The sequence below is a fragment of the Notothenia rossii genome (assembly GCF_949606895.1).
Source record: "Notothenia rossii genome assembly, chromosome: 9".
NCBI lineage: Eukaryota > Metazoa > Chordata > Actinopteri > Perciformes > Nototheniidae > Notothenia > Notothenia rossii.
In genome coordinates this window covers 43,618,791-43,643,528 of record NC_136907.1, presented here as the reverse complement: position 1 = coordinate 43,643,528, position 24,738 = coordinate 43,618,791, and the positions used below count along the sequence as shown (strand labels likewise).

General features: G+C 41.3%; 1 protein-coding gene across 1 annotated transcript in view; it reads right to left on the bottom strand.

The window, feature by feature from the left end:
• Positions 1 to 453: 453 nt before the first annotated feature.
• The window catches only part of LOC307019691 (chromodomain-helicase-DNA-binding protein 7-like), a 105,793-nt gene continuing 81,508 nt past the window's right edge, over positions 454 to 24,738 (bottom strand). Inside the window, 16 exon segments of the mRNA XM_079650738.1 lie at positions 454 to 1,408; positions 3,270 to 3,429; positions 5,384 to 5,583; positions 6,957 to 7,168; positions 8,287 to 8,397; positions 8,649 to 8,822; positions 10,189 to 10,356; positions 11,183 to 11,378; positions 14,903 to 15,119; positions 15,493 to 15,655; positions 15,765 to 15,863; positions 15,958 to 16,101; positions 17,161 to 17,337; positions 19,434 to 19,677; positions 23,623 to 23,653; positions 23,656 to 23,743. Of these exon segments, the coding sequence (XP_079506864.1) occupies positions 1,180 to 1,408; positions 3,270 to 3,429; positions 5,384 to 5,583; positions 6,957 to 7,168; positions 8,287 to 8,397; positions 8,649 to 8,822; positions 10,189 to 10,356; positions 11,183 to 11,378; positions 14,903 to 15,119; positions 15,493 to 15,655; positions 15,765 to 15,863; positions 15,958 to 16,101; positions 17,161 to 17,337; positions 19,434 to 19,677; positions 23,623 to 23,653; positions 23,656 to 23,743 (2,613 nt within the window). The 3' untranslated portion in view covers positions 454 to 1,179.

Genomic DNA, 24,738 nt, shown 5'->3' with positions numbered 1-24,738 from the left:
TTATAATTACAAGAGTCCAATTATTATTTGTTGTACTCTTTATGCATGTAAATGACAAACCTAGAATAGTTATAATGAGCAAGGTGTTTGCCGGCTGGATGAAATGTGGTTGCACCAAAAAACAATTCTCCATTATGGAGTGGAGGAAAAGTGGTGTTTCCACCAAGTTGTGAAAAGAACAGGCACAATGCACAATGGAAGCAGAAAGACAGAGGGTGAGGGGAGGAGGGAAGAAACCAGGGAAACGCTCCCTTATCTCTGCAAACAGCAGCATGGCAACACACACGCACGCCTGGGCCAAGACTGGCAGGCTAAATCCCCCTGGCATATGTTGGCACCACACACACACACACACACACACACACACACACACACACACACACACACACACACACACACACACACACACACACACACACACACACACACACACACCCCCCCCCCCCCCCCCTCCGAGAGGGAGGTGGGAGGGAAAGATGGGGAGGGAGTGGGAGAGATCAACATGAAGTGCACGTGCTCCATATTATGAATGCAATCACATCTGGGTGAAAGGGTGATGAGCGGGGGAGGGGAGACGATGAGAGACTGAAGTGGACTGCAGAGGGGGACAGACAGATGGCAGGGAAAGTGTGACGGAGGGAGCAGCGAAGGAGTTGTCAGAACGAGGTGAAGGAAACCGTAGAGTTAACCTTCACATCTACAACCTTGCACTGCAAAGCCTCGTGCTAAATGCTAATAAGCAGTAGCTTGTCAAAATGTGAGGGAAAAAAACCTGTAAATGGGTCAAAGCTGGTAAAAAAGCTAATTTCCCCCAGATAAGAAAGTGTGTTGCATCTGTCAGAATAGAAAGAACTGTGCCAAAGAGGCCACTGGAACAGGCACAAATACACTTTAGTAATAATTTATCACTCATCCATATAAACATCCATCTATGAAGTGGCATTCATGATGCATCCAATACATAAAAGCCTTTCTATGAACTGTAAACACAGAAAGATGTCATCAAAGAAACAACTGGCTGCAAACGGGGGTCGATGAGCTCTTTTTGGGTTTGAAATTAATTTGGAGATGCAGAACGTACAAGCATTTAAGCTGATCTGGAGTAACTAGTTCTTATTAGAACATGTTGAATGAATTAGCAGGTGTTCTGAGTGGGAACACACAAGCATGTTGTTTAGATCAGAAAAGCAACTGAGTAGTGAGCTTGAGAAACAAAGAAAAGGAATGAAGGTTAAGAGAAGAGGCAGAATCATGTTGGAATAAGTGCTCTATAGCATGGAATACTTTCTGGGACAAACCAAGAAGAAGGTTTACTGACCTGGAGTCAGCTCCTTCCAGAATGCGTTCGGCCTGATCGCCGATGACTTCCTGACGCAGATAGTACAGCATCCTCACCCTCAGCAGCACCCTGCAAAATAAAGTCATGCTGGTTCAAATGTTGTTCAACACAGAAACAAAAACAACAATGTTTTAATGACAACTTAATCAAAAATAAACACATTTTCTGAGGTAATGCGTTAAAGATTAACTGTGAAAACCATCAGAATCTTTTAAAGATTATTTTCAGATTTCTTATGCTCTGAGGTTATTCTGACCCTTGAAGATCCTCTAGTGTAGATTTGATCATGATCTAATCCTCTAAGAAATGGGTTTGTAAAAATAAGAATACAGCGGTATACTGCTGTATCTGTGCAGTCTGCAGGAGCACTGAACACATTTGAGATGGAAAATGTCCTATAACTCATTACTGCATTTCAGGTTTTTTTTCTTTACAACTGCTTTCTAAGGGACGGTCATCTTCTGTTGATATCAATTACAGATGTTGGCGGTCACAGTGTGTCCTTCAGTGAAATGAATCACTTCAGTCATGGCTCAACAGTGACAGTTACATCTGAACTTGTGACATTGGAAAAGCTGCTATCTGGGAGATCTGCTTCACTGTAAACATTTGTAACCAGGATTTAATGCCAATAGCTGTGTTTGGGGCAGAAAACAGAGGGAAAGAGGGTTAGGGGGGTAAATGGGAGGAGCAGAGGGGGGAAGAATTGAAAGGACAGAGCGGTGCTGGAGGGAACAGTAAGTTTGGAGAGGCAGCGAAGACGGGTATGAAGACTGTCACTTGCAACTCATTCTGCACTGTGTGTGTGTGCGCGTGCGTGCGTGTGCATCGAACGTTGCCGTGTATGTGTGTCTGTTGGCAGGCCGTGTGAGCTCATCCATCAATGTGCCAGGCCTGATTAGCCACACAACGCTGTGCTCCAGCCTAGCAGATGGCACCACATAATCACCCCCAAGTGTGTGTGTGTGTGTGTGTGTGTGTGTGTGTGTGTGTGTGTGTGTGTGTATACACTTCTTTCACCCACTTCCAACAGGTCTGCCTGCCTAGCACCTGGCCTGGCACACGGCCAGACGCACACAAACAAACAAACTTCCAAGTCAAGAAGGAAAAAAAAAATCTTAGAATTTAAGCATATCTCCCTGACAACAGGAGAGAGAGAGAGCTGACCACTCAACAAACCTGTGTGTGTGTGTGCGTTTGCACGTGCGTGCGCGTGTGCGTGCGTGCGTGTGTGGGAAGTATTCCTTTACTTAAGTAAAAGTGCAAATACTATGGTCTCAAAATACTTCACTGCTATTAAAAGTCTTGATTACAAAATGTTTCAAAAGTAAAAGTACTCATTCTGCACACAAATTAGTTTCAGAATAATATTTAGTACAGAAGTATAATACTCTAAAATGTCCATCAAGAGTGAAAGTACTTTCTATGCACAATGACTCTTTTCACAGTATTATATTATTATGGTTATTATATTGTGCTTTTTTTTATACATGCAACAGCATTTCAGCATTGTAGTTGGTCAATGTGAACCAAATGATACAGTACAGTGCTGCATTATACCACATCAGCATATATGTACAAAGTAACTAGTAACAGAGTTATATAAATGTAGTAGAGTGAAAAGTACGACATTTGACAGACCATAAATTGGAAATACTCAAATAAAGTGTGTCAAAGGACAATACTTGAGCAAATGTACTTCCCACCACTGGTGGTAGGAGGAAGACGGGAGGCTGCTTAGGCTGTTAAAGTTCTATTTACGGTTGCAGAGCTGATCACATTGTATCCATGTCCTGGTTTAAAGCCTGTAGCATTAGCTTGGAATCCATTACCGTTTTTTATCTGTCATCCTTCCATAAACTGTTAATGGCTCCCACAGATACAGAGCGAATGTGTCCATTTCAGGTGTGTTTGGGTGAGAAAGCCCTACTTGTTACAGTGGTGTTTCAGATGTCTCTTGTAGCTGTCCTCCTGCAGGATGTGGTCAGGGTTGCAGCTGGCCAGCCAATCAGCTCTTGGCGTCTGCGGAGTCGGAGCCGCAGGCTTCCCCTTCTTGCCCTTCCTGCCCCGAGGGACTGGAGTAGAGAGACCTGCAGGGAGAGAGACAGAGAGAAGGGTAAGACACGGGTCGGGGGCTTCTGCAGACGACAGCCTGTAATCCTTCAAACATTTCCAGAACCTGCTCCACAGCACAGCCTGCAGAAAGCGTGTTTCAGGTATATAGATGAGGCAGCAATGGCTGAGATAAGACCTCAGCCATGAACCTTATTAGCGCACTTGAATACAAAAGTTTTCCAGAATCTAGATATTTTGGTGCTTTTCCACCAGAAAAGGTTTCCTCTAAGAACAAATATTGATTTGGAATCCTCAGTTCTGCTAGCAAGAAATCCATGACTAGAATGTGGTTACCAGTGGATTGAGATGGTTTGATACTTTTAGGATTGAGAGGATTTGCTTGGCTTTGAGATAGCAACTGGTAATCTTTTTTAAAAGATGGGAAGTACGACCATCATTAGTCTAAACTGGATTTGTATGTCTTACTGTTATTATAATTTTTTCAATACCCCACTTGTTGAGTGTCATTGAGGTTCACTCCCATAACTTTGTTCTTATTTTGTAGCATGTTTAAGGGTCTGTGAATCCTTTGTGTCCTCCACAACATCTGTAATACATTGATGTGTGCTTTCATTGTTGTTTACAGAATGCTAAAAGAGAATATTGTGTTGATTGTATAAATTGTATATATATATACACACACTGAACAAAAATATAAATGCAACACTTTTGTTTTTGCTCCCATTTTTCATGAGATGAACTCAAAGATCAGAAACATTTTCTATATACACAAAATAACCATTTCTCTCAAATATTGTTCACAAATCTGAAAAAATCTGTGATAGTGAGCACTTCTCCTTTGCCGAGATAATCCATCCCACCTCACAGGTGTGGCATATCAAGATACTGATTAGACAGCATGATTATTGCACAGGTGTGCCTTAGGCTGGCCACAATAAAAGGCTACTCTGAAACGTGCAGTTTTGCTTTATTGGGGGGGTCTGGGGGGTCCGAAAACCCAAGGGTTAAACCCTAACCCTAACATGTCACCCATTGAGAGTGTTTGGGATGCTCTGGATCGGCGTATACGACAGCGTGTTCCAGTTCCTGCCAATATCCAGCAACTTCGCACAGCCATTGAAGAGGAGTGGACCAACATTCCACAGGCCAAAATCAACAACCTGATCAACTCTATGCGAAGGAGATGTGTTGCACTGCGTGAGGCAAATGGTGGTCACACCTGGTTTTCGGACCCCCCCAGACCCCCCCAATAAAGCAAAACTGCACGTTTCAGAGTGGCCTTTTATTGTGGCCAGCCTAAGGCACACCTGTGCAATAATCATGCTGTCTAATCAGCATCTTGATATGCCACACCTGTGAGGTGGGATGGATTATCTCGGCAAAGGAGAAGTGCTCACTATCACAGATTTTTTCTGATTTGTGAACAATATTTGAGAGAAATGGTTATTTTGTGTATTTAGAAAATGATTTAGATCTTTGAGCTCATCTCATGAAAAATGGGAGCCAAAACAAAAGTGTTGCATTTATATTTTTGTTCAGTGTATAAAAAGAGAATTAAAAAACAACAACCCTTTTTTAATTCTTGAAATAAGACAAAAGTATGGTTGTATTATAACAAAACTCAGACAAAGAGAAGTCCAAAGAGGCATGATTGAAAGTGAGAGATAAGAGGGATGAGAACAGGACTCAAACTGTGACCAATCCAAGTGCCTTTACACTCTGCTATTACTTTCATTACCACCAAACTATACTTCCTGTTTTCTCTCCCATCCATCAGCCGAGACAGGAGGAACTCTGATATGCAATAAAAAAATGATAGGTAAACTATCAATTTATAATTTGAATTACATTAATAATGAAATAACAATAAAAAAATCTAATATATTGTCATTCTCCCATGTATTATGTTGGTCAGTCCTACATAGTGTGGATTGTATGGTCTCATGCAGTGTATATAGTGTGTGTTACCAGAGTGGTTGGTCAGCAGCTTGGTGGTCCCATCCTCACTGGGGTTGATCAGGTCCCAGATGAAGCTCTTGATGTTCTCGTCTCCACGGTAATGCAGCAGGCAGTAGGCCAGCAGCGCTCTGCAGATCTTCTCCACATCCGACTCCTTCAGGGGCCGTTTGAAGCGACCGTGAGCCAGGATGTCATTCCACCTACCCCACCTGCAAAGAGATATGGAGAACAAAAACCTGTTAGTGGATATACCGTGTTTGTTCAACATTTGTTTATCAGATCATAGTATTCATTCAAATGCAGTAAAACATGTAAAATACGGGCAAAAATATCGCATTTCCTGTCAAACCAATGATCCACGTTTTTGATTAATCTAATTAACATATTGCACATGATATAAAGACCATACTAAACAACCAATAATAATTATATAATGTGCATTCATCTGTGAAGCAAAGCAAAATAAATGATTAATTTCAAAAAAGGTAGCGGCAGCAATTAGTGCATTATCAGTTTTCAACCTATTTTATTAATTGAGTCATTTTTAATGCAAGTAATATATATGTAGATTTCTGGATTTGTTTCTATTATAGTTATAGAGTTGAATATCTTTGGGATTTGGATTGACAAAATGTTAAGACATCCCCTTGGTCTTTAACAAATTAGTATGGACATTATACCATTTCCTGACATTTTATTGACCAAACAATTAATTTGGAAAATAATCTGTAGTTGCAGCCCGACAAAAAGGGCATACATGTACCAGAGTTTTGATACAACAGTGACTGTCAGCCCAACCATGTGATGCAGTGTTACTCTGAGTGATGATTTTAGACAAGGTAAAATGGTGGATGAGGGTGAGAGAGAGAGATGGATGATGGGAAAAGACAACAGCGCGTTGAGCGAGAGGAAAGGCTCAGTCAGACAGTGTGTTTTTGTGTCCTACAGCCTCGGGCCACAAGACTAGACTGCAACAATAACAACGCTGACACACACACAATTATCCCTGTATGTGGTAAGTGTGTCAGTTGGCCTGTGTGTGTGCAGTATAATGCATCCATGTCCTGAAAGGCTGCTATGGTGTAGTAAAACACGCTCTTATGCACAGGTTAATAAACATTCCTCTTTATGTCTTTAATGCAATTATATGAATCATCCACATGCATTTCCTACAGAAAACTTTAAAGCGTTTTAACCCGTGCTGGGGTTGAATCTGAACGTTTAACTACTTTCATCAATCATAAAATGGTGTTTTTTAGGCCTTGTGATATCCTCCACAGTATCAGATACACACCCACAGAACTAAATGTTTTTGGAAAACATTTTAAGTGTCTTTTTTTCATGTAAACCAGTAGTCTGAGACATTGTTTACAGCCTACAAAGTTGTTAAATAACATGTGGTGATTATTAATGGTTTTTATGTAAGAGCAGTTAAAACAGACAGGTCAAATTTGATCGGGACCACCACAACACAGTAAGGGGGGAGAAATGGACATGTCAGCCGGGTTAAATGATTTAGAGACATGGTAAAAGCAGGTGTCTTTAGATTAGATAGGTGCATCAGTGTGGTGTGGTGACTGACCCGTAGACCAGCAGGTTCTTCTCCACTCGGAAGCACTCAGATCGGGGGTACCCCTGGGCTTTGTCTTGGGGCCGTCGCGGTTTGGACGAGGGTCGGCTCGGTTCGTCGTCTTCACTCTCCAGCTCCGAGAACTCGAGCATTTCGTCCTCTTTGGCGCTGCTGAAGTGCCGGGTCTGCTTCCTCACCCTCGGTGTGTCGATCACCAGCGTGTTCTGGAAACAAATTAGGTGAGCACATTTAGTTTGTGTTTTTTGAAAGCCAAGATGCATTTTCCGTCTGGAATCTTTTTTATTTTTTATTTGATTGATCAGGTTTAAATTACAGATGGCCTGAAATCTGTCATCAACAATATGCAAAGCACCTTCTGCTTCCTTCCTGTGAAGTGGCCTATTTGTACATATCATGTACATTCAGACTTCTATGACAAGTGTGAACCCCGTGGCATCTTCTGTACAGAATCTGAATAATTGGATGTTCGGCCCCGTGTTTCATTCCTGATGCTGAGAACATTTCTGCCTGGCTCAAACCAACTGCCATTAATTATGTTGTCTAATGAATTACATTTTTGTTTAATTAATTAAGATTTTTTCCCACTCGCAATCCCATTAATATGTGCAAACAGGGCGGTAGTTAGCTCCACAATAATCACAGAGCGCTGCAGTCATTTCCATTTTAACATCACACAATGAAATCCCAGGGGAGCAGCCCTTGTTCGCTGGCAGATTTGGATTAAGTGTTCCGCTGGAGAGCCCTCCAAAGGAGGAGAACACAGAACAAGGAGGACAAACACAGATACAAAAAATGAACAAATATAGAGCGGGAAAATAAAGATGCCTGTTAGCAGAGCACTCAATGGGTGTGTAAGAATGCGAGCAAGCTTGTGTAGCTGTGTGTGTGTGTGTGTGTGTGTGTGTGTGTGTGTGTGTGTGTGTGTGTGTGTGTGTGTGTGTGTGTGTGTGTGTGTGTGTGTGTGTGTGTGTGTGTGTGTGTGTGTGTGTGTGTGTGTGTGTAGTCTAAGTGATATCTCTGTACCCTCCAGGCATCTGCGCTCCGTTAAGTGGAGCTAAGCAGCTTACTCTCTCTCGCTCAAATACACACACGAGAGCAGGGAAAAATGGGTAATCAAGGAAGAGAGGAGATTCCCAACTGTCAATCTTAATCTCTCTTACCTCCTGCTAGCTTGTGGTGATACCGACTGCTTACCACTGCATGTCCCCTTTTCTATGAGGGGACACCCTTACTTTAAATAAAGTATTAGGAAGCATTTCTTTACGTTGTTGGATTTAACATTTAGTGTGTGTGAGAGTGTGTGTGTGTGTTTTTGTAGTACCCGTCCATTCATGGCGTCCATGTCCAGTTCAGCCTTCTTGGCCCATTTCTGCCAGAAGTCTGGGTCCTCCAGAGAAATGTCTGTTCGGTTACCAGCTGCAACAAAACTGGCCTGCAGACGAAAGAGGTCAGTAATTAACTTCACATCTGTGATTTTAAGTAACCATGTAGATTTACTCAAGTACTGTACTTAAGTACAATTCTTAGATAGTTGTACTTTACTGTAGTTTTTCATTTTTCTACCCCACTACAATTCAGAGGTTTAAAGTACCAGATTTGAGTACGTCTTCCACTGATAATATAATGTCTGAGTATGGAAGCAGAGTTCACTGCAGTAGTCGTTGGATCATGCTCAGGTTTTACCTTAGCAAAGGTAGAGCCCTTGCCCTCAGACTCGATGGTGATGGTGTGTGTTCGTCTCTGGAGGATCTGGTCGATGTCTTCCTCACAGAACTTTGATCCCTCGTCTTCCTCGTCCATCAAAGCTCCGTACGCTCCCTTCCTCAGCAGGTCCTCAACCTCCTTCTTGGACAACTGCTGTACTCCGACAAGAAAGAATTCCATGACAAAGTTTAGTGTTGTCAGAGCACACAAACATGGGACGGAAAATATTGGAACTAAACTATCAATTTAACTTATTTGGCGTCAGTAGGTTTCATACAAAGGATGAACGAGTGGTCTGACAACGTGGTGTGAAGGTTGAGTCTTTTGTTTTTCCAGCCCAGAAAACGAAAACTTTACAGCGCGGGGGAAATGGAATATTTGTAATCCTATGACAGTGTTGGAGAGTATCCTATATAATACAATGTGACAAACAAAAAATTACCGTAATCTTCGGACTATAAGGCGCACCTGAATATAAGCCGCAGCAGCTAAATTGAATGATGTGTACATATATAAGCCGCACTGGACTATAAGCCGCAGGTGTTTTAATGTTTAATTACCATAGGGTTCGTGCACAGAGGGGATTGTCGGGAAAGAGATGGCTGTTTGAGGAAGCTCCCATTTATTAACATTTCAACAAACAAGTTGCATATTTGCATAATGTATTCAAGTGTTACCATTTAGTGCAATAGTAGCTACAGAACATGTACTGTGCTGTGTAAACTGTATCACATAGCGTTTCAGACACAAACTTTTCAACTTTCAAACTTTAACGGCACCGGCAGTGATCTACAGCAGTGGTTTTCAACCAGTGGTACGGGGACAAACTGTCTCGCTCTCGTAATGTCTGTCTGTCTTGCTCTCGTTCTGTCTCTCGTACCACTCTCGGTTCCACTTTTACTTTTGCGCGCTACCTGTCTCACTCTTTTCCGGCCTCCAGCTTTTCCTGCTGGAGCCCGTTGCTTAAAGGTGGGGGGCGCGGACCGGCCATAGAGCACATAGAGTTAAAGGTGGTGGACTGTAACCTGTAAAATCCATAGATTTAGGAGGTCCCCTAGTGGCCGTTAGCTGTAAAAATCCATAGATTAGCCGCACCGTTATATAAGCCGCAGGGTCAAAAAATGGGGGGAAAGGCGCGGCTTATAGTCCGAAAATTACGGTAACTATTGAATATTGTTTGCTAGATTATTATTTTTAAATCCATGGTGAACTCGTATAAAAGATAATTAACATTTACTCAGCTCTGCGCAACAGTTGACGCTTTCATATTAAAGTGCTTTTTTAATCTACTTTGAAGAAAAATGCTCTATGAAGCGACTGTAGCTGTCAAATTCATATTTCCTGGCATGAACATGCAAAGGTTTACGCTATGTTGATGCTTTCATCATGCGGAAGTGGGCTTGGTTAAATCACAACTGGGTTGGAGACAGTTGTCCAGCTTCTGGAATAGCTTTCTGACTCTGAAAAAAATCCACCTGAAGCTATCTATGGGATATTGGATGTGTGTGTGATGTCTCACCCCGCTGTTGCTGTTCTCTCGTCCGCTCATGCTCTGCAAAACGGCCTTATCGAGCCCCAGCTTCAGACTGGCCTTGTCGAACATCTCCCTCTCGTAGCTGTTCCTGGTGATCAGCCGGTAGATCTTCACCGCCTTGGACTGGCCAATACGATGACACCTGGCCTGGGCCTGGTAGAGGACGCAGTCAGATAAATGACTTGCAGAAGAGGACTAATGATATGGTCCATTGAAGCAGAATCAGTCACGTGCAAAGGAGGTTAGAGGGGCAGGGTCCAACTGAATAAAAGGGCAAGCTGGCGATTTGTGTTACTTTTAAATAAAAATATGTCCAAGATAACTACTTTTGTGACAGTTTTAAGGGATATTACACAGGGTTCATACACTTTTTCACCAATGATTTTCAATGACTTTTCCATGACTTCTCCATGACCTTTACCTAATTTTCCATGACCAAAAAAAATTACTCTTTCTCAGTGGTACCACTGAAAATGGTTTATTTTAACATGGAACAGGAAAATAAGGTCTGCATATGAAACATGTTGTGCCCATCTAAAACAAATCCAATAGTAGGCTTACTAGCTTCTACACGCTAAAGCAACTAAAATCTCTCACCAGCAAAATACCTCAACAGTTAAATTCCATTTTACGTTTCATTACTATACAGTATTTATTATCATTATAGTATTACTATTTCGGCGATTAGATAAAATATAAATTATATTTGATGCAACTTTAGTTACATTTCCATGACTTTTCCAAAAGTCCATTCTGGTAAATTCTCCTCACATGTTAACAAGCCAAACTCTAACCACCTTCTCCATAAAGGCATCAGGCAAAATGCTTCAGTAATGACTGGCAGATGCTGATATTGTACGGCTCATAGTCCTACTACGTGTGCTTCTACTATGTGTGCTTCTACAGGTGCTCGAGCCCACTTTGAGGTCCATCTGTGCACGTGTCTGAGCTGAGCTAAATGTGGGAGTTAGGATTGTACCTGCAGGTCGTTCTGAGGGTTCCAGTCAGAGTCAAATATGATGCAGGTGTCGGCTGCCGTCAGGTTGATGCCTAAGCCCCCGGCCCTCGTGCACAGAAGGAACACGAAGCGGTCCGAGTCAGGTTTTGAGAAGCGGTCGATGGCAGCCTGACGTAGGTTACCACGCACTCTGCCGTCTATACGCTCATAAGGATATCTGCACGGGAGGAGAGGTATTTTAGTGACATCATGACAGAAAAGTCAACACTATGAGAGCGATGTCCCAAAACTTCTCTATGGCTTATCAAATGGAGTCACATTCCCCCAGATACACTATATCATATCAAACAAATTAATCAAGACTATGAAGTGCAACTTATAATGACTTGTATTAACCATCTGAGACCCACATAGGACTTTTCCATTTTTGTATAGTAGTTTTGCCTTATAAATTGTCATTTCTTTAGTATAATCAAGTTTTACACATCCCAGAAATCAGCACAACCTCAGCTAATGATATATGTCACTCATTAGAGACTTATATACACACTATAATAGGGGATATTTGCCCATAAATAAAAATGGAGCTTGAACTTTTTATTTATTTGATTAAAAATAACTGCTAACCATAACATTAAAAGAAACATTCAACATGGAACATTGCACACATTTATTATCATTGTATCAGAACTGATTAGAAGATTCTAACTTATTCTGTTCATTAGTTATGCCCATTCTTTTGGGCAATGGCCATGGGCGTTTTTTTTGCCAGGAATTGTCATTCTTTTGTCCTTGTCATACCTTAGTCTACTTTTAAAACACTAAAATAACGTATATAACGTAATAACTTTTATTTTGTTTTCGCGCGTGGAATTATACTGGCTCTCGTTTCAGTACACATAACAACGGAACTGACAGGCAACCCTCTGAATCAGACTTCGATTGGCTGACTGCATCCACTCAGAGTGTCCGATTCAGAAACGTGACTCTTACAGTCTTTACGTCACAAACAAAGATGGTGGATGAGAATAGATCTATACAACAGAAAACGATAAGCAATGCGCCAGAATCAAGGTGAGACTATCCGCATCTTTTAAAACTTTACGCACATTCGTTTCACCAAAATAAGTAAACGCCTCTCAATGAAAAACTTAATAGAGTTGTTTATTGCCGTTTCTGTAGTTTAAGACAGTGGTTCTCAAATGGGGGTATGCGGACCCCTAGGGGTACGTTGGAGTACTGCAGGGGGTACGTGAGATTTATTTTATGTTAATGAAAAAAAACCACATAATTAATGCATTTAAACTAACTACTAATAGTAGATTAACTACTTTATTCAAAAGTTTACAGTAATTCTGGATAATAAAATGGGAAAAATAAACGGGGTGCTCTCTTTTCCTCTCCCTCTCCTGACAGCCCGTCCCTCTCGTGCAGCTCGCTGAACCTGTAATAAGTGACCCAACAGTAAAGAATACATATATTTATAACTAGTTTAGCTAGTTCCAGAGTACCGTAATTTTCGGACTATAAGCCGCGCCTTTTTTCCCATTTTTCGACGCTGCAGCTTATATAACAGTGCGGCTAATCTATGGATTTTTACAGCTAACGGCCACTAGGGGACCTCCTAAATCTATGGGTTTTACAGGTTACATTCCACCACCTTTAACTCTATGGGCTCTATGGCCGGTCCGCGCCCCCCACCTTTAAGCGGCGGGCTCCAGCAGGAAAAGCTGGAGGCCGGAAAAGAGTGAGACAGGTAGCGCGCAAAAGTAAAAGTGGAACCGAGAGTGGTACGAGAGACAGAACGAGAGCAAGACAGACAGACATTACGAGAGCGAGACAGTTTGTCCCCGTACCACTGGTTGAAAACCACTGCTGTAGATCACTGCCAGCGCACCGTTTAAGTTTGAAAGTTGAAAAGTTTGTTTGTCTGAAACGCTATGTGATACAGTTTACACAGCACAGTACATGTTCTGTAGCTACTATTGCACTAAATGGTAACACTTGAATACGTTATGCAAATATGCAACTTGTTTGTTGAAATGTTAATAAATGGGAGCTTCCTCAAACAGCCATCTCTTTCCCGACAATCCCCTCTGTGCACGAACCCTTACATATGGTAATTAAAACACCTGCGGCTTATAGTCCAGTGCGGCTTATATATGTACACATCATTCAATTTAGCTGCTGCGGCTTATATTCAGGTGCGCCTTATAGTCCGAAAATTACGGTAGATAAACTAGCTTAAGTGTGTTAGGTCTAACTAGTGTATTTTGCTCCGCTCAACGGTGCGTCACAGTGGAGGAGCTGTGATCATGCAGAGCTGCGTGTTCTCCGTCAGCAGCAGCTGATCTGATCTCTGATCCCTCTCTCGCGTCCGGTTAGACTTCACTCGCGTCAATGTCGAAATCTATCAGATCTAGCTAGTTCTAGCTAATGGTATGACTGCCTGCTTATCAAAGGACCTAAACAATAAGCGTTGCTTGGCAACGGTGTGTGGCCGCAAAGTATAGCGCAGCATTATTCATAATGTTTATATGAGGGGTCAAAATCCCATGCTCATAAAATGCTCATATTTTTCTCTCTTCATTTCCCACACCCCAAAATAAATAAATATACCAATTTTAGTGAAAGTAACGAAGTTTGAGCAGTGTGGGTTTTATATTAACAGAGTTACACATATTTCAAAACGCGAAGTGTAATAACTGCAGCTTGCCTCCCTGTCAGAATGACAAAGGTCCTCAGTGAAGCACAAGCCCATGTTTCTCACTACATTGTAAGTACAACTTATTTAAAAGATCAGTTCAATGCAACTAATGTCGTCTCAGTGTTATTTATTGCATGATGTTAAAATTGGTTTGCCATGAACTTAGTGATGGTTTGTAAACATTTGAAATGTAGCATTTAAGTGTTTCTCAGTTACAAGGTTGTTGTTTTAACAAATCAGACACTGATGGTGCAGCGCTGTACTGTACCTCTTTATATAGGCTTTTTGTCCCTAACAAATTGTTTTTGCGCTAACCAGGGGGTACTTGGCTGCATTTTTTTCAAAGGGGGTACATTATTGAAAAAAGTTTGAGAACCACTGGTTTAAGAGGAAACACACGGGATGTCTCTGGCTCAAACAGCTGAGAAGTTATGATGCTTTCAACGCAACGTGATATTTGGGATCGTATACGGTCCCGTGGGTCTCAGAGGGTTAAGGATTATTATTTCCCTTATTTTCTTGATGAATCGATTTGATGTTTGGTGAATCAGGAAACGGGTCCACCAAAGTTCCCTGAAGACCACGGTGATTATCTTTTCTGTTTTATCTGACTTACAGTCCAAAAGCAAAGACATTCCATTTACTGAAGTTAAGACACAAAAATAATACATTAATAATGCATTTCAGCAGCTCAAACCAGTCATTATTTTTCTCTGAAAATCAATGAAAAGATAACTCCGTTATTAAAATAGTTGGGAAATGTATTTGATGTTGATCAACTAATAGTTGCAGCTCCTACTAGGACCTACAATACTTTGAGTCAGTACCTGAGTAGCTACAGCTGATATTTACAGACATTAACATTTCTCCTGCTGCTATGTCTTTACATTTTCCCAGGGAACATCTTGTGAACTCAGCAGCTGTCATTCATCTGACTGGCCCGTGTATCAGCAGAAGCCCGTTCTTGTTAAAGGATTAAAATGGGGTCATCCCTACACTTGGCACCCTTTGAGGAAACGTGTCTCTGTCCTCACCGTTTTTGGATGAGGTAGTCCTCCAGAATGTCCAGGCAGCGCACCATCTGACTGAACACCAGCACTCTGTGGCCCCCCGCCTTCAGTTTGGGGAGCAGCTTGTCGATGAGCACCAGCTTGCCAGCAGCTTGCACCATGGCTTGGAGGGCCATGTCAGGCATGTCTGCCCGGCCACCATGGGATTCCCTGAACTCCTCCGCAATCTTCTCCTCCGCTCCTGGACAAGGGAAGACAATTGAAACTCATCAGAGAAACATTCGGAACATGTAGACCAAGGGTGTCAAACATACAGACACTGGCCCACCAGAGTCCAAGAGGGCCAGTGGAGTGACTTGGCAAAGTGTAGAAATGACAGATAAGATATTAACTGCACAAATATAGTTCATTCAATGTGAACATTTTTTGCACTAAAACAAAGGGAAGGAGTTGTTGTTATTTATAGGTTATCATCCTATGATTTTACTGGTCCGGCCCACTTCAGACCAGATTTGGGTGTATATGGCCCCTGAACTTAAATGAGATGGACACCCCAGATTTATTTGTGGCAGAATTGTTATTCTTTAATTTAGTTACTGGAAGTGTGTTTATACCAGTAATGAGGTATGGGTGGTTGCAGCATTTCCTCAGTTCCATCATGGTGTTGAGGAGGTTGGGGACTCCTGCTCCTCCACCTGCTCCTCCTTTGGACAGGAAAGTGAAATTCTTCTCCAGAATGGCCCGATAGTATTTCTTCTGCATGTTGGTCAGCTCCACCTGAAAAAGGTTGACGCAATTCTTTTTTGTCCTTCTCTGAAACATATCCATGAAATGACGATGTATGGAAACCATCACCAGAACAAGACGGTTCAGATATCAGTCCTACCTCTATGATGGTCTCCTCCTTGGGGGCCAGGTTTTTCTCCACATCCTCCTTCAGTCTTCTCAGCATCATGGGCTTCAGAATGGCCTGCAGTTTCTGGACCTGAGAGCATGGGAAGCAGGGTTAACACTTCTGTCAGTGAAGGAACCACAGGAAGTGTGAAGGTCCTCCCCTCTCCGAAGAGTTTTCCATTTACCTGCTCTTCAGTCTTTAGGTCTCCAAATTCACTCATGAATGTCAGTTCAGAGGGAAAGCGCTCGGGCTCCAGGAAGTTGAGTAAGCTGAAGAGCTCCTCCACCGTGTTCTGGAGAGGAGTCCCTGTCAGCAGGACTTTGTGCTCCTGCAAGAGGGAGAGACAGGAAAGAGGACGTTTGAGTGTCTCAAATGAAGGCTTTGTCCAACTCCATACAAGAGCTTTGAAAAGCTACACAAATCTGGCTAAGAAAACATACCCTGTACTCAGTGTGCCAAAAAACGCACACTGCTTAAAAATACTTATTTTTTTAGTATATTCACATTTTTTTACCTACTATCGCAACTTTTTTTCTTAGAGCAAATTCCCTGCAAGTGTAAATGTACCCGGTAATAACCCTGATTCTGATTCATATGTACTGTGGACCTTATTCTGAGCTCAATTATCTCAGTGCGAGTGTGCAAATGAATAAAAGAATGATTTCATATTTATCAGCTGACCCATCTTAGTTGCTAGGTTGTTTGTTTTAATAAATAATAATAAAGCTTTATTTGTAAAGCACTTTTCACAAGCCAGGTGCAGCTCAAAGTGCTTTGACAACATGGAAAACATCAAAGATTCACCTCAGGTCAAACATTGAAACCTTTTAGCACGTACACAGCGTAACACCATAACACCATAATATAACAGTTCCAGGGACATAAGAGGTCAACTAGGTGTGATAATACAAATCAAATAAACAATGATCCCTCTTGGTCAAATAACACAACACAAAATGAATAAATACAATAAAATAGTAAAACCTATAAAATAAATAAAACAATAATAATGAAAGTAATAACAAAATGTCCACTGTAATATTTATTTATGTAAAAAAAAAATGTTTTGTAATATAAAAGCTCAATGACTAACTTCCAAGAAACTTAAGGCACATTTCTGGTTAACTCAAGATGAAATGTGATGTAGGCAAGGCAAGTTTATTTATATAGCACTTTTCTGTACGCGACAATTCAAAGTGCTTTACAAAACAAATTAAAAGACTAAACTTGTCAACATAAACTCTGCAGATAAAACCAACTGAGCGATTAGTCGACAAGTTAAGTGTTGTTTGTGGAATTTCTTAGGTGTCAAACAGCCCTAGAGATAACCGATGGCGACCACTCGCCACTTGCTGAATCGATTCTTCTTGCCCTGGCCCCCACTCACCATGTCCATCATTTTAAGTCCTTCCAGTAGTTTGCAGTTTCGGTTTTTGAGGCGGTGGGCTTCGTCTATCACCACACAGCGCCAATTCACGTTGCGCAGCTCCGGACAGTCGGTCAGAATCATCTCGAAGGTCGTTATCACAGCGTGGAACCGGTACGCTCCCTTTGTTACTTTACCCTGGAGGAGGGGAAAGAATGAGGGTCAATATGACTCATCTTTATTGTCTAAGTCTGTACATTCAATATTATTTCATGCTGTGGATCAGGGAGGGAAACAGTTTTTACTTGAATGAAAAATATACAATCATGGCAACTCCATAATAGTGAGAAAAGGCCAAAAAACAACATTTGACACCAGTTGTATGTTTTCTTTAGAACAGAATACCCCCTTTAATATTATCACCATTTTAGAGATGGCAGACATAAACAGTGTAACCCTGAAGTGTTTTGTGTAGCAGTGCAGGAACACGTGGTCCAGTTCGACCTTGAGGATTACCTCAGCCAGGATTAGGAACAAGCAGCTAGCAAGGACACGGGTACTCCAGCTTATTTCCTTCAGTGGTGGCCTGGGTTTCACTGAGTGGCTGAGAGTGTCCGCAGCATTGTACAATAAGAGCTTACAGCTCGAGGAGTGTAAAGAGCTTACACAGCAGAGGAGCACTGTCCATCCCCAGCTGACTGGACCCCCCTCCCCCCCACAGGGTAGCTGTTCAGATGTGCTGACAGTCACACTGTACTGCTACATCATTCTCCTCATACAGAGCTGCCAACAGGACGCATCAACACTCGTCCTTCTTCAGGTCTTTCATTTACTACACTTTATTTAGGATGAGCTTCCAAAACACGTACTTTACATTTCAAGCAAATGACACTTGTTTTAGATAGAAATATGTATAATGAAAGCCTGGAAAAGGCTTTTTATATGTTTGGCAATTCTTGAAGGACCTTTAACGAAATTCAACATCAAGATAAATCACAGAGAACTGAGCTGAAACAGCCTTTACCTCTGGCCGTTCATTCTTTGTCTAATTAAACATAACATTTGATGATTTATACGATACTACTTTATTGGTCAGATCAAATCTGAAATTTGACTTGCGTCACAGCAGCTCCATGTCCAACATCAACAGACAAGTATCCAGACACAATACTTGAAACACAAACAACAAACATTTAACATAACAGCACAATCACTGAGAGAAAAACATGCTCAAAGAGCCTTCAGCGTGCATTTGATCTAGGATTTAGCTCTGTGTTTACTGTGAGGATTGACTGATGCACAAAGGAGTGCTTCAGTCTGACTTTATTGAATCGTGGGACCCTGTATCTCCGATTAGGTAGCAGTTCATATTCACTGTTCAGAACATGGTTTGGGTCAGAGATGATGTTGTTAGACAGCCTCACTAGGTTGTTATGATAGGCTGAGTCATAGAGTCTCTGACAGGGTTGACCAACAATCTTTGAGCAGATTTTTAACAGGTGGAGCAGTTTTGATTTTAAAGCTGCTGACAAACATTTGTACCAGGTAGTATTGCAGTACTGCAGAATAGACATGATCACAGATGTAAAGAACAACAGAAGGATTTCTCTGCTCGCCCCAAAAGACGGCGGAGAAAATAAATTATTTGTTTTGTCCTTTTGCACAGATATTCAATGTGATCCTTCCATGACAGCAGATGGTCAATCATTGTATTCAGTTACACAGCTTAACTACATTGATATTAAGCAACCAGTCATGCCAACATTAATTGCACTGTAATCTGAGTTTTTCAATTTGAACTGTATTGTTATATTATATTTTAACTGTACTATGTATTATTTTATTGACCTGCACTTAAATCATGTTTTATAATTGTTTGTGAGGTAAAGATTATGCAATGTCTTTAGTGTTTGTTGATTGTTATGAAATTAGTTATTAGCTATAATCTGGCATAATCCATATTTTCTCTTTTCTGAGATTAATGTATTTGTATGCATGGTCCTTGTTTAAATAAATACACAATATATACAGCAAAGATTTAACTTTTCTTTTCAATAACTCATCAGCAGAGAGGTTATTTTGACTGGATGGTGGTTGAACTTAAAAGACAGAAATAGAAACCCTTATTTTATCAATTTTAATCTCATATATCTGATCTGAATTTCTCTTATTACATGTGTTAAAATAATTCATTGTTTTTATACCAACATCCCTCTATTTTTTCTTCCACTTAAAAAATATGTACATGGATGACTGCCTTCACATGATGTGCAGTTTGGACGTAGTGTGCTCACCTGTGTGTCTCGGTGGTACATCTCGTAGGCCTGGATGGTCTTGCGGCTGGCCTGGCTGCCGTGGTACACCACAGCGTTAAGCTCCGTCCAGGTGCGGAACTCTCTCTCCCAGTTGGGGATGGTGGAGAGCGGGGCGATGACCAAGAACGGCCCCTGGATGCCCATCTTGAAAATCTCATAGAGGAATGTAATAGACTGGATGGTCTTTCCTAGACCCATCTCGTCAGCCAAGATACAGTTACGTCTGTGGAGGAGGGAGGAAGTACTCAGAATGAATAATAGCATAAAAACAAAGCTCTATTCAGTGTCACTCAACAAGTTAACATTACAAGTCTGACATCTCAGAGACCAGTCCCGCTTTGGCCCTGATGTAAACCTCCGGAACTTTGACATGACTCAGCAGTATGCTTCCATGACCTCAACCATCTTTCCCTTTAGATCATTATTGCTACTGCTGCTGCTGCTGCTGCTGCTGCTGCTGCTGCTGCTGCTGCTGCTTTTCCACAGGGGTGAGGCGGTCTGTTTTCCACACCAGTGATCTAATGCAAAAAATGTGCAACAAGCTGGAAAAAGGTCTGTCATACTCAGAGACTTGATTTGAGTCCTTCTTATTCCAAAAACATCCATGAACAGTATTCACCCTCAAATGGTAAGGGGCAGTGGTGTAAAGTAGCCAAGTAGATTCACTCAAGTACTAAAGTAAAATCTTGAGATACTTGTACTTTACATGAGTATTTGAATGTTATTCTAATTAGGGTTGCAAAATTCCGGGAATTTTCAAAGATGGAAACTTTCCATGGGAATAAACGGGAATAAACTGGGAATTTTCCAAACTGAAGGTTGGCTCTTCATAGGGAACTTAAATATAGTTGGGGAAAGTAAATGTTATTATAATCTTGACTAAAACAAACAGATGCCATTCAAGTACACTTGAATATCCATGCCATAGCAGATGATAGCACACTGCTTACTGCAGGGATCACCAACTACATTTGTCCAAGGGCCAAAATGTATCCAATAGACACTATCGCGGGCCAGCGATTTTTATATAGTCCACAATGCTAGTGGAGCAGGTTCAGGTACTGCGGATCGCATAAAGCTCAGCAGACCCTTCACGCTAACGAAGAATCACTTCTAGGCAGGGTTGGGAGGGTTACTTTGTAAATGTAATCAGTTACTGAATACTGAATACATGCTCTGAAAGTAATCAGAATACATTACAGTTACGTGTCTTAAAAATGTAACTTTTTCAGATGACTTTTAGAATACTTTCTTTTTCCATAACAGATGGGTATGTTTTGGTTAACAGGAGACACTTATTTTACTGTTTTAATGGCTTATCAAGAACTCAAACACAACATCTTGGTGTCATTCTGGACAGCTCCCTCTCATCTGCACCCCACATAAAAAACATCACCCGGAATGCATTCTTTGTACTGTCTTAAAACCTTTCCTTGGAATATGTTATGAATTGTAAGGTGTCCTTGGGAGCTTTGAAAGGCGCCCCTAATTAGAATGAATTATCATTATTATTTATTATCTGAAACGATGTAATAACTTTAAAACTGTTTCCAGTCACTTGCCCCATGCATTCAGCAGCAGCAGGCCATTCACTTTGATTTGATCCCGTTATGAAATGTCATCATTTCGACAATAAATAAATGCTACATAAACGTTATCTTGCACATTTTATGTAACCATCTCCGTTTCTAACTTTCAATATATTTTAAAAGAGATCTCTCTCATCTGCGTGCGGGGGGGGGGGGGGGGGGGGGCTGACAGACACGCTGCATCTCTCTTTTGCTCACAGACATGCTGCAGCGCTGTGCAGTGTGCACACTAGGGATGTGCATCTCCATCACTGAGGCCGATGCGATGCGCATCTCGATACGTTACCACGATACGATACATTAACGATACCTTTGAAACACTAGGCGATGCGATACGATACGATTCACCCCTGTTGCGATACAGTTCGATACGATTTGATTCAACATTATGCGATTCGGGGCGATACGATGCGATTCAACACGATGCAAAAATAATGATACTTCAATATGGTACGACAGAGGATTTTTGTTTTATTCCTTATATGCAGCAAATCATACATTAACAAAAAAGTGCTTTACATATTTGGTACTGCACATCCCATCATGCCGTTTATTTTTTTACCTTTAAAAGCTCTCCAGAGTACAATTGTATAACACCTCACAGTTAAACAATGTAAGGATGCATTGCTCATGATTAACAATGTGCAAATAACAGCTACCATAGAGCAATGCCCATACAGCTGCCAGCCTGATGTGCTTAACACTCAGAGGCTAACACACCAGTGAGCAGAAAGCATTGGTTTCTATCTGAACAATAAAGAAAACAAATAACCTTTCACAAACAGGTATTTCATAACTGCTTACATTAAGGAAGACATTTAAATTATTATTGGCCGTCACAGGCTGCTGTAAGCTAAACACCTCTCTCTGACAGAACACCTCACTGAGTGATTTAACTCATATGTCTCACTTTCAGGTTTCTCTTTTCAGCCGCAGACCCCATGTCGCCTCTTTATGTGCGTCGCTAAGTTCCTCGTACTACTTGTGTACTTTAAAGCGGCTCGGCATCGTTAACAATTTGCGAGTGATTTTTCAAGTTGACCGTCTGTAGTAATAGTGCCGCGCACATATACCATCAGGACGTTACTGATGGGGTGCGGCTGCGGAGTGATACTGTGTGTATGCAAGTCCGCATCTAGGACGGATCTATGTATCATGGCTGTAGACCTGTTAAGTAATAAAGATACCTCATACAAAGGTCTACGGATACCTTATTACTCTCCATGACCTGCGGTCAACTATATAGCATAAATGACTATTACACCGTCTTTCTTGAACAATCCGAAGTGTTGCCAAACGTTTGATTTGTAGGTATTTTTCGCTGCGCTGTGTTTCTCTTTCTCCTCAACTTCCGTGTGTGTTGATAACTGAGACTCTCGTTCTCCGTAGTGGCGAAGCAAATATCAAAGATCGTCTCTGCTGAACGTTGACAAGATAAGGGGATTTTATATGAATGAATCGGTTTTTTACCGATGCAAAGACGCTACGCAATCGATGCATCGCGAGTTCAACCCAAACTGTAGCCGATGTGCACTCTTTCAACCGGTGCACTCGCATCTTGAACGTTTATGCCGGTGCACCGATGCGAATCGGTGAATCTTAACATCTCTAGTGCACACAGTTCTGCCGGTAATGAATATTACATTTTGTGAGGAAACTTTTCCACCAATAATTCCAATAAGTATTCCAAAATGTATTCACTTCAGGTTTACGAAAGTAACTGTAATCAGATTACTCGTTTTTCAAATGTAACGCCAGCTGAATACAGTTAGCCTACTTGATTTTTGTATTCTGATTACATGTATTCCGTTACAACCCAACCCTGATTCTAGGCTACTGTCCCGCAGCTCCTGCCTCTCTGTTGGACTTTGCATCGAATATTTCCAAAATTCCCAGCTTAACTTCCCATGGAAACTTTCCGCCCCTTTGCAACCCTAATTCTACTCACTACAGTTCAGAGGTAAATGGTGTACTTTTCCTCCACTGCATGTATTTAATACCTTTAGTTAATTCACAGATGTGGATTAATGATGTGAAATATAATCAAGTGTTAAATCAGACTTTCGTTCCACCTGGAGTAAATTCACAAGCTACCCTTCAGTATACAAAGTCATTCAAACTAGCTGCACCTTTACCAGCTTTGAGAACACTTTGATCCATCATTATAAACATATCATATATATTATTCTGAAATTGACCAATCTGCATAATTGACTTTAAGTATATTTTGACGCTAGTTCTTTGATTGCAGGACTTTTACTTATCGACTATTTTTACACTCTGGTATTGCTACTTTTATTTAAGAAAATATCTTAATACTTCTTCCACCTCTGGAATTGGGGCATTCAACAGAAAAATGAAAACTGACTTACAAAAACCTTGTATTTCTGCTCTTAAATGAGGATTTTGGTGGAACTAACAGGGTGCATGGAAAGCGGCAGTGGGAAAACTTAATCCCCAGCATGCTGGAGCGCCACTTAATGTCCCATTAAGAGCATCAGATGAGGGGCCATCACATGCACAGGCTGGCAGTGGCAGTGAGGAGCTCATTATAGCAGAATCAACTTAATGGTGACTACGAGTTGTACCAGTTGAAGGTGAGCCAGTTGAGCCTTCCAGCTGGTACTCCCTGAGTTCGTTGCTGTTCCTGTAATCCATGGAGCCCTCCAGCTTCTTCCATTCGGCTGCAGGGGGCCGTTCCTAGACGCACAAACATTAATTACTACACAACATCGAGGCTCATCTATCTTCATCAAATATTTGGTGTGAGGATGGGACTTGTTGGAAAACTGAAGATGGGATAATTGGATTTCAAGGATCAAGGGTAATTTGTGATTGTAAAACACGGGGTGGTGCAATAAACCGCAGTTCAAGTGTCATTCAGCTACAGAATAATACATATTTACTGTGGTAAACTGGAGGTTTTGAGCGCTTTGATATGCACCTGGTGTATGAGAAGAGCTATACAAATAAAGATTTGTTATTATTATTATGATTTGATGTTTTTGCAGAAAAGACGGATGCATTAGGTAGCTTTCTATTACAACCCAAAGTGCATGGCAGCACACAGTAAGCAGGAAAGGAAGGCTCAGAATAGAGAAACGTCCTCCCACATGTTGCTCCATATGAAAAATAGATTAACATGCGGTTTAGTCTTCGAGGAATCTCTCCATGCACTCAAGTTGTTTTTGACCGGCAAAGTCAGAGGCAGGAGAAAGATAAATGTCTGTCTTTTTTTAATAGTTGGGGAGATGTTACCTGGGACAGTTTTGCCAACAATAAAAACCTAAACGGTGCCTCTGTGGAGCCGCTCCAACAGGGCACTCAACCCCTTAAGCCCTGACTGAGCCTGTTTTTCAGGTCTCAGGCTCGAAAATGACATTCCCAGAACAAATTACTATATCTTCACTTCTTAAAAGGGTTAAATTAATAATCTTTTTTCTCAAAGCAAGGTTACATCTGTGAGTTGGATGTAGAGGAGTCAAAATCAATATAGATGTTTTTATTTTAAAGTCAATTCAGATTGAACATAGTAAAACTTTTTTTAATTATTGTGTCCGTCCAAAAAAAAAAAAAACATGACTTGCAGTGTGCGAAAAAGTACACGTCCCACCGTCCGGGACGTGTTATTTACAATATCGGACAAGTAGATCTTTCAATTGACTTGTCCGGCGGACAAGTGACGTTTTTCGCCC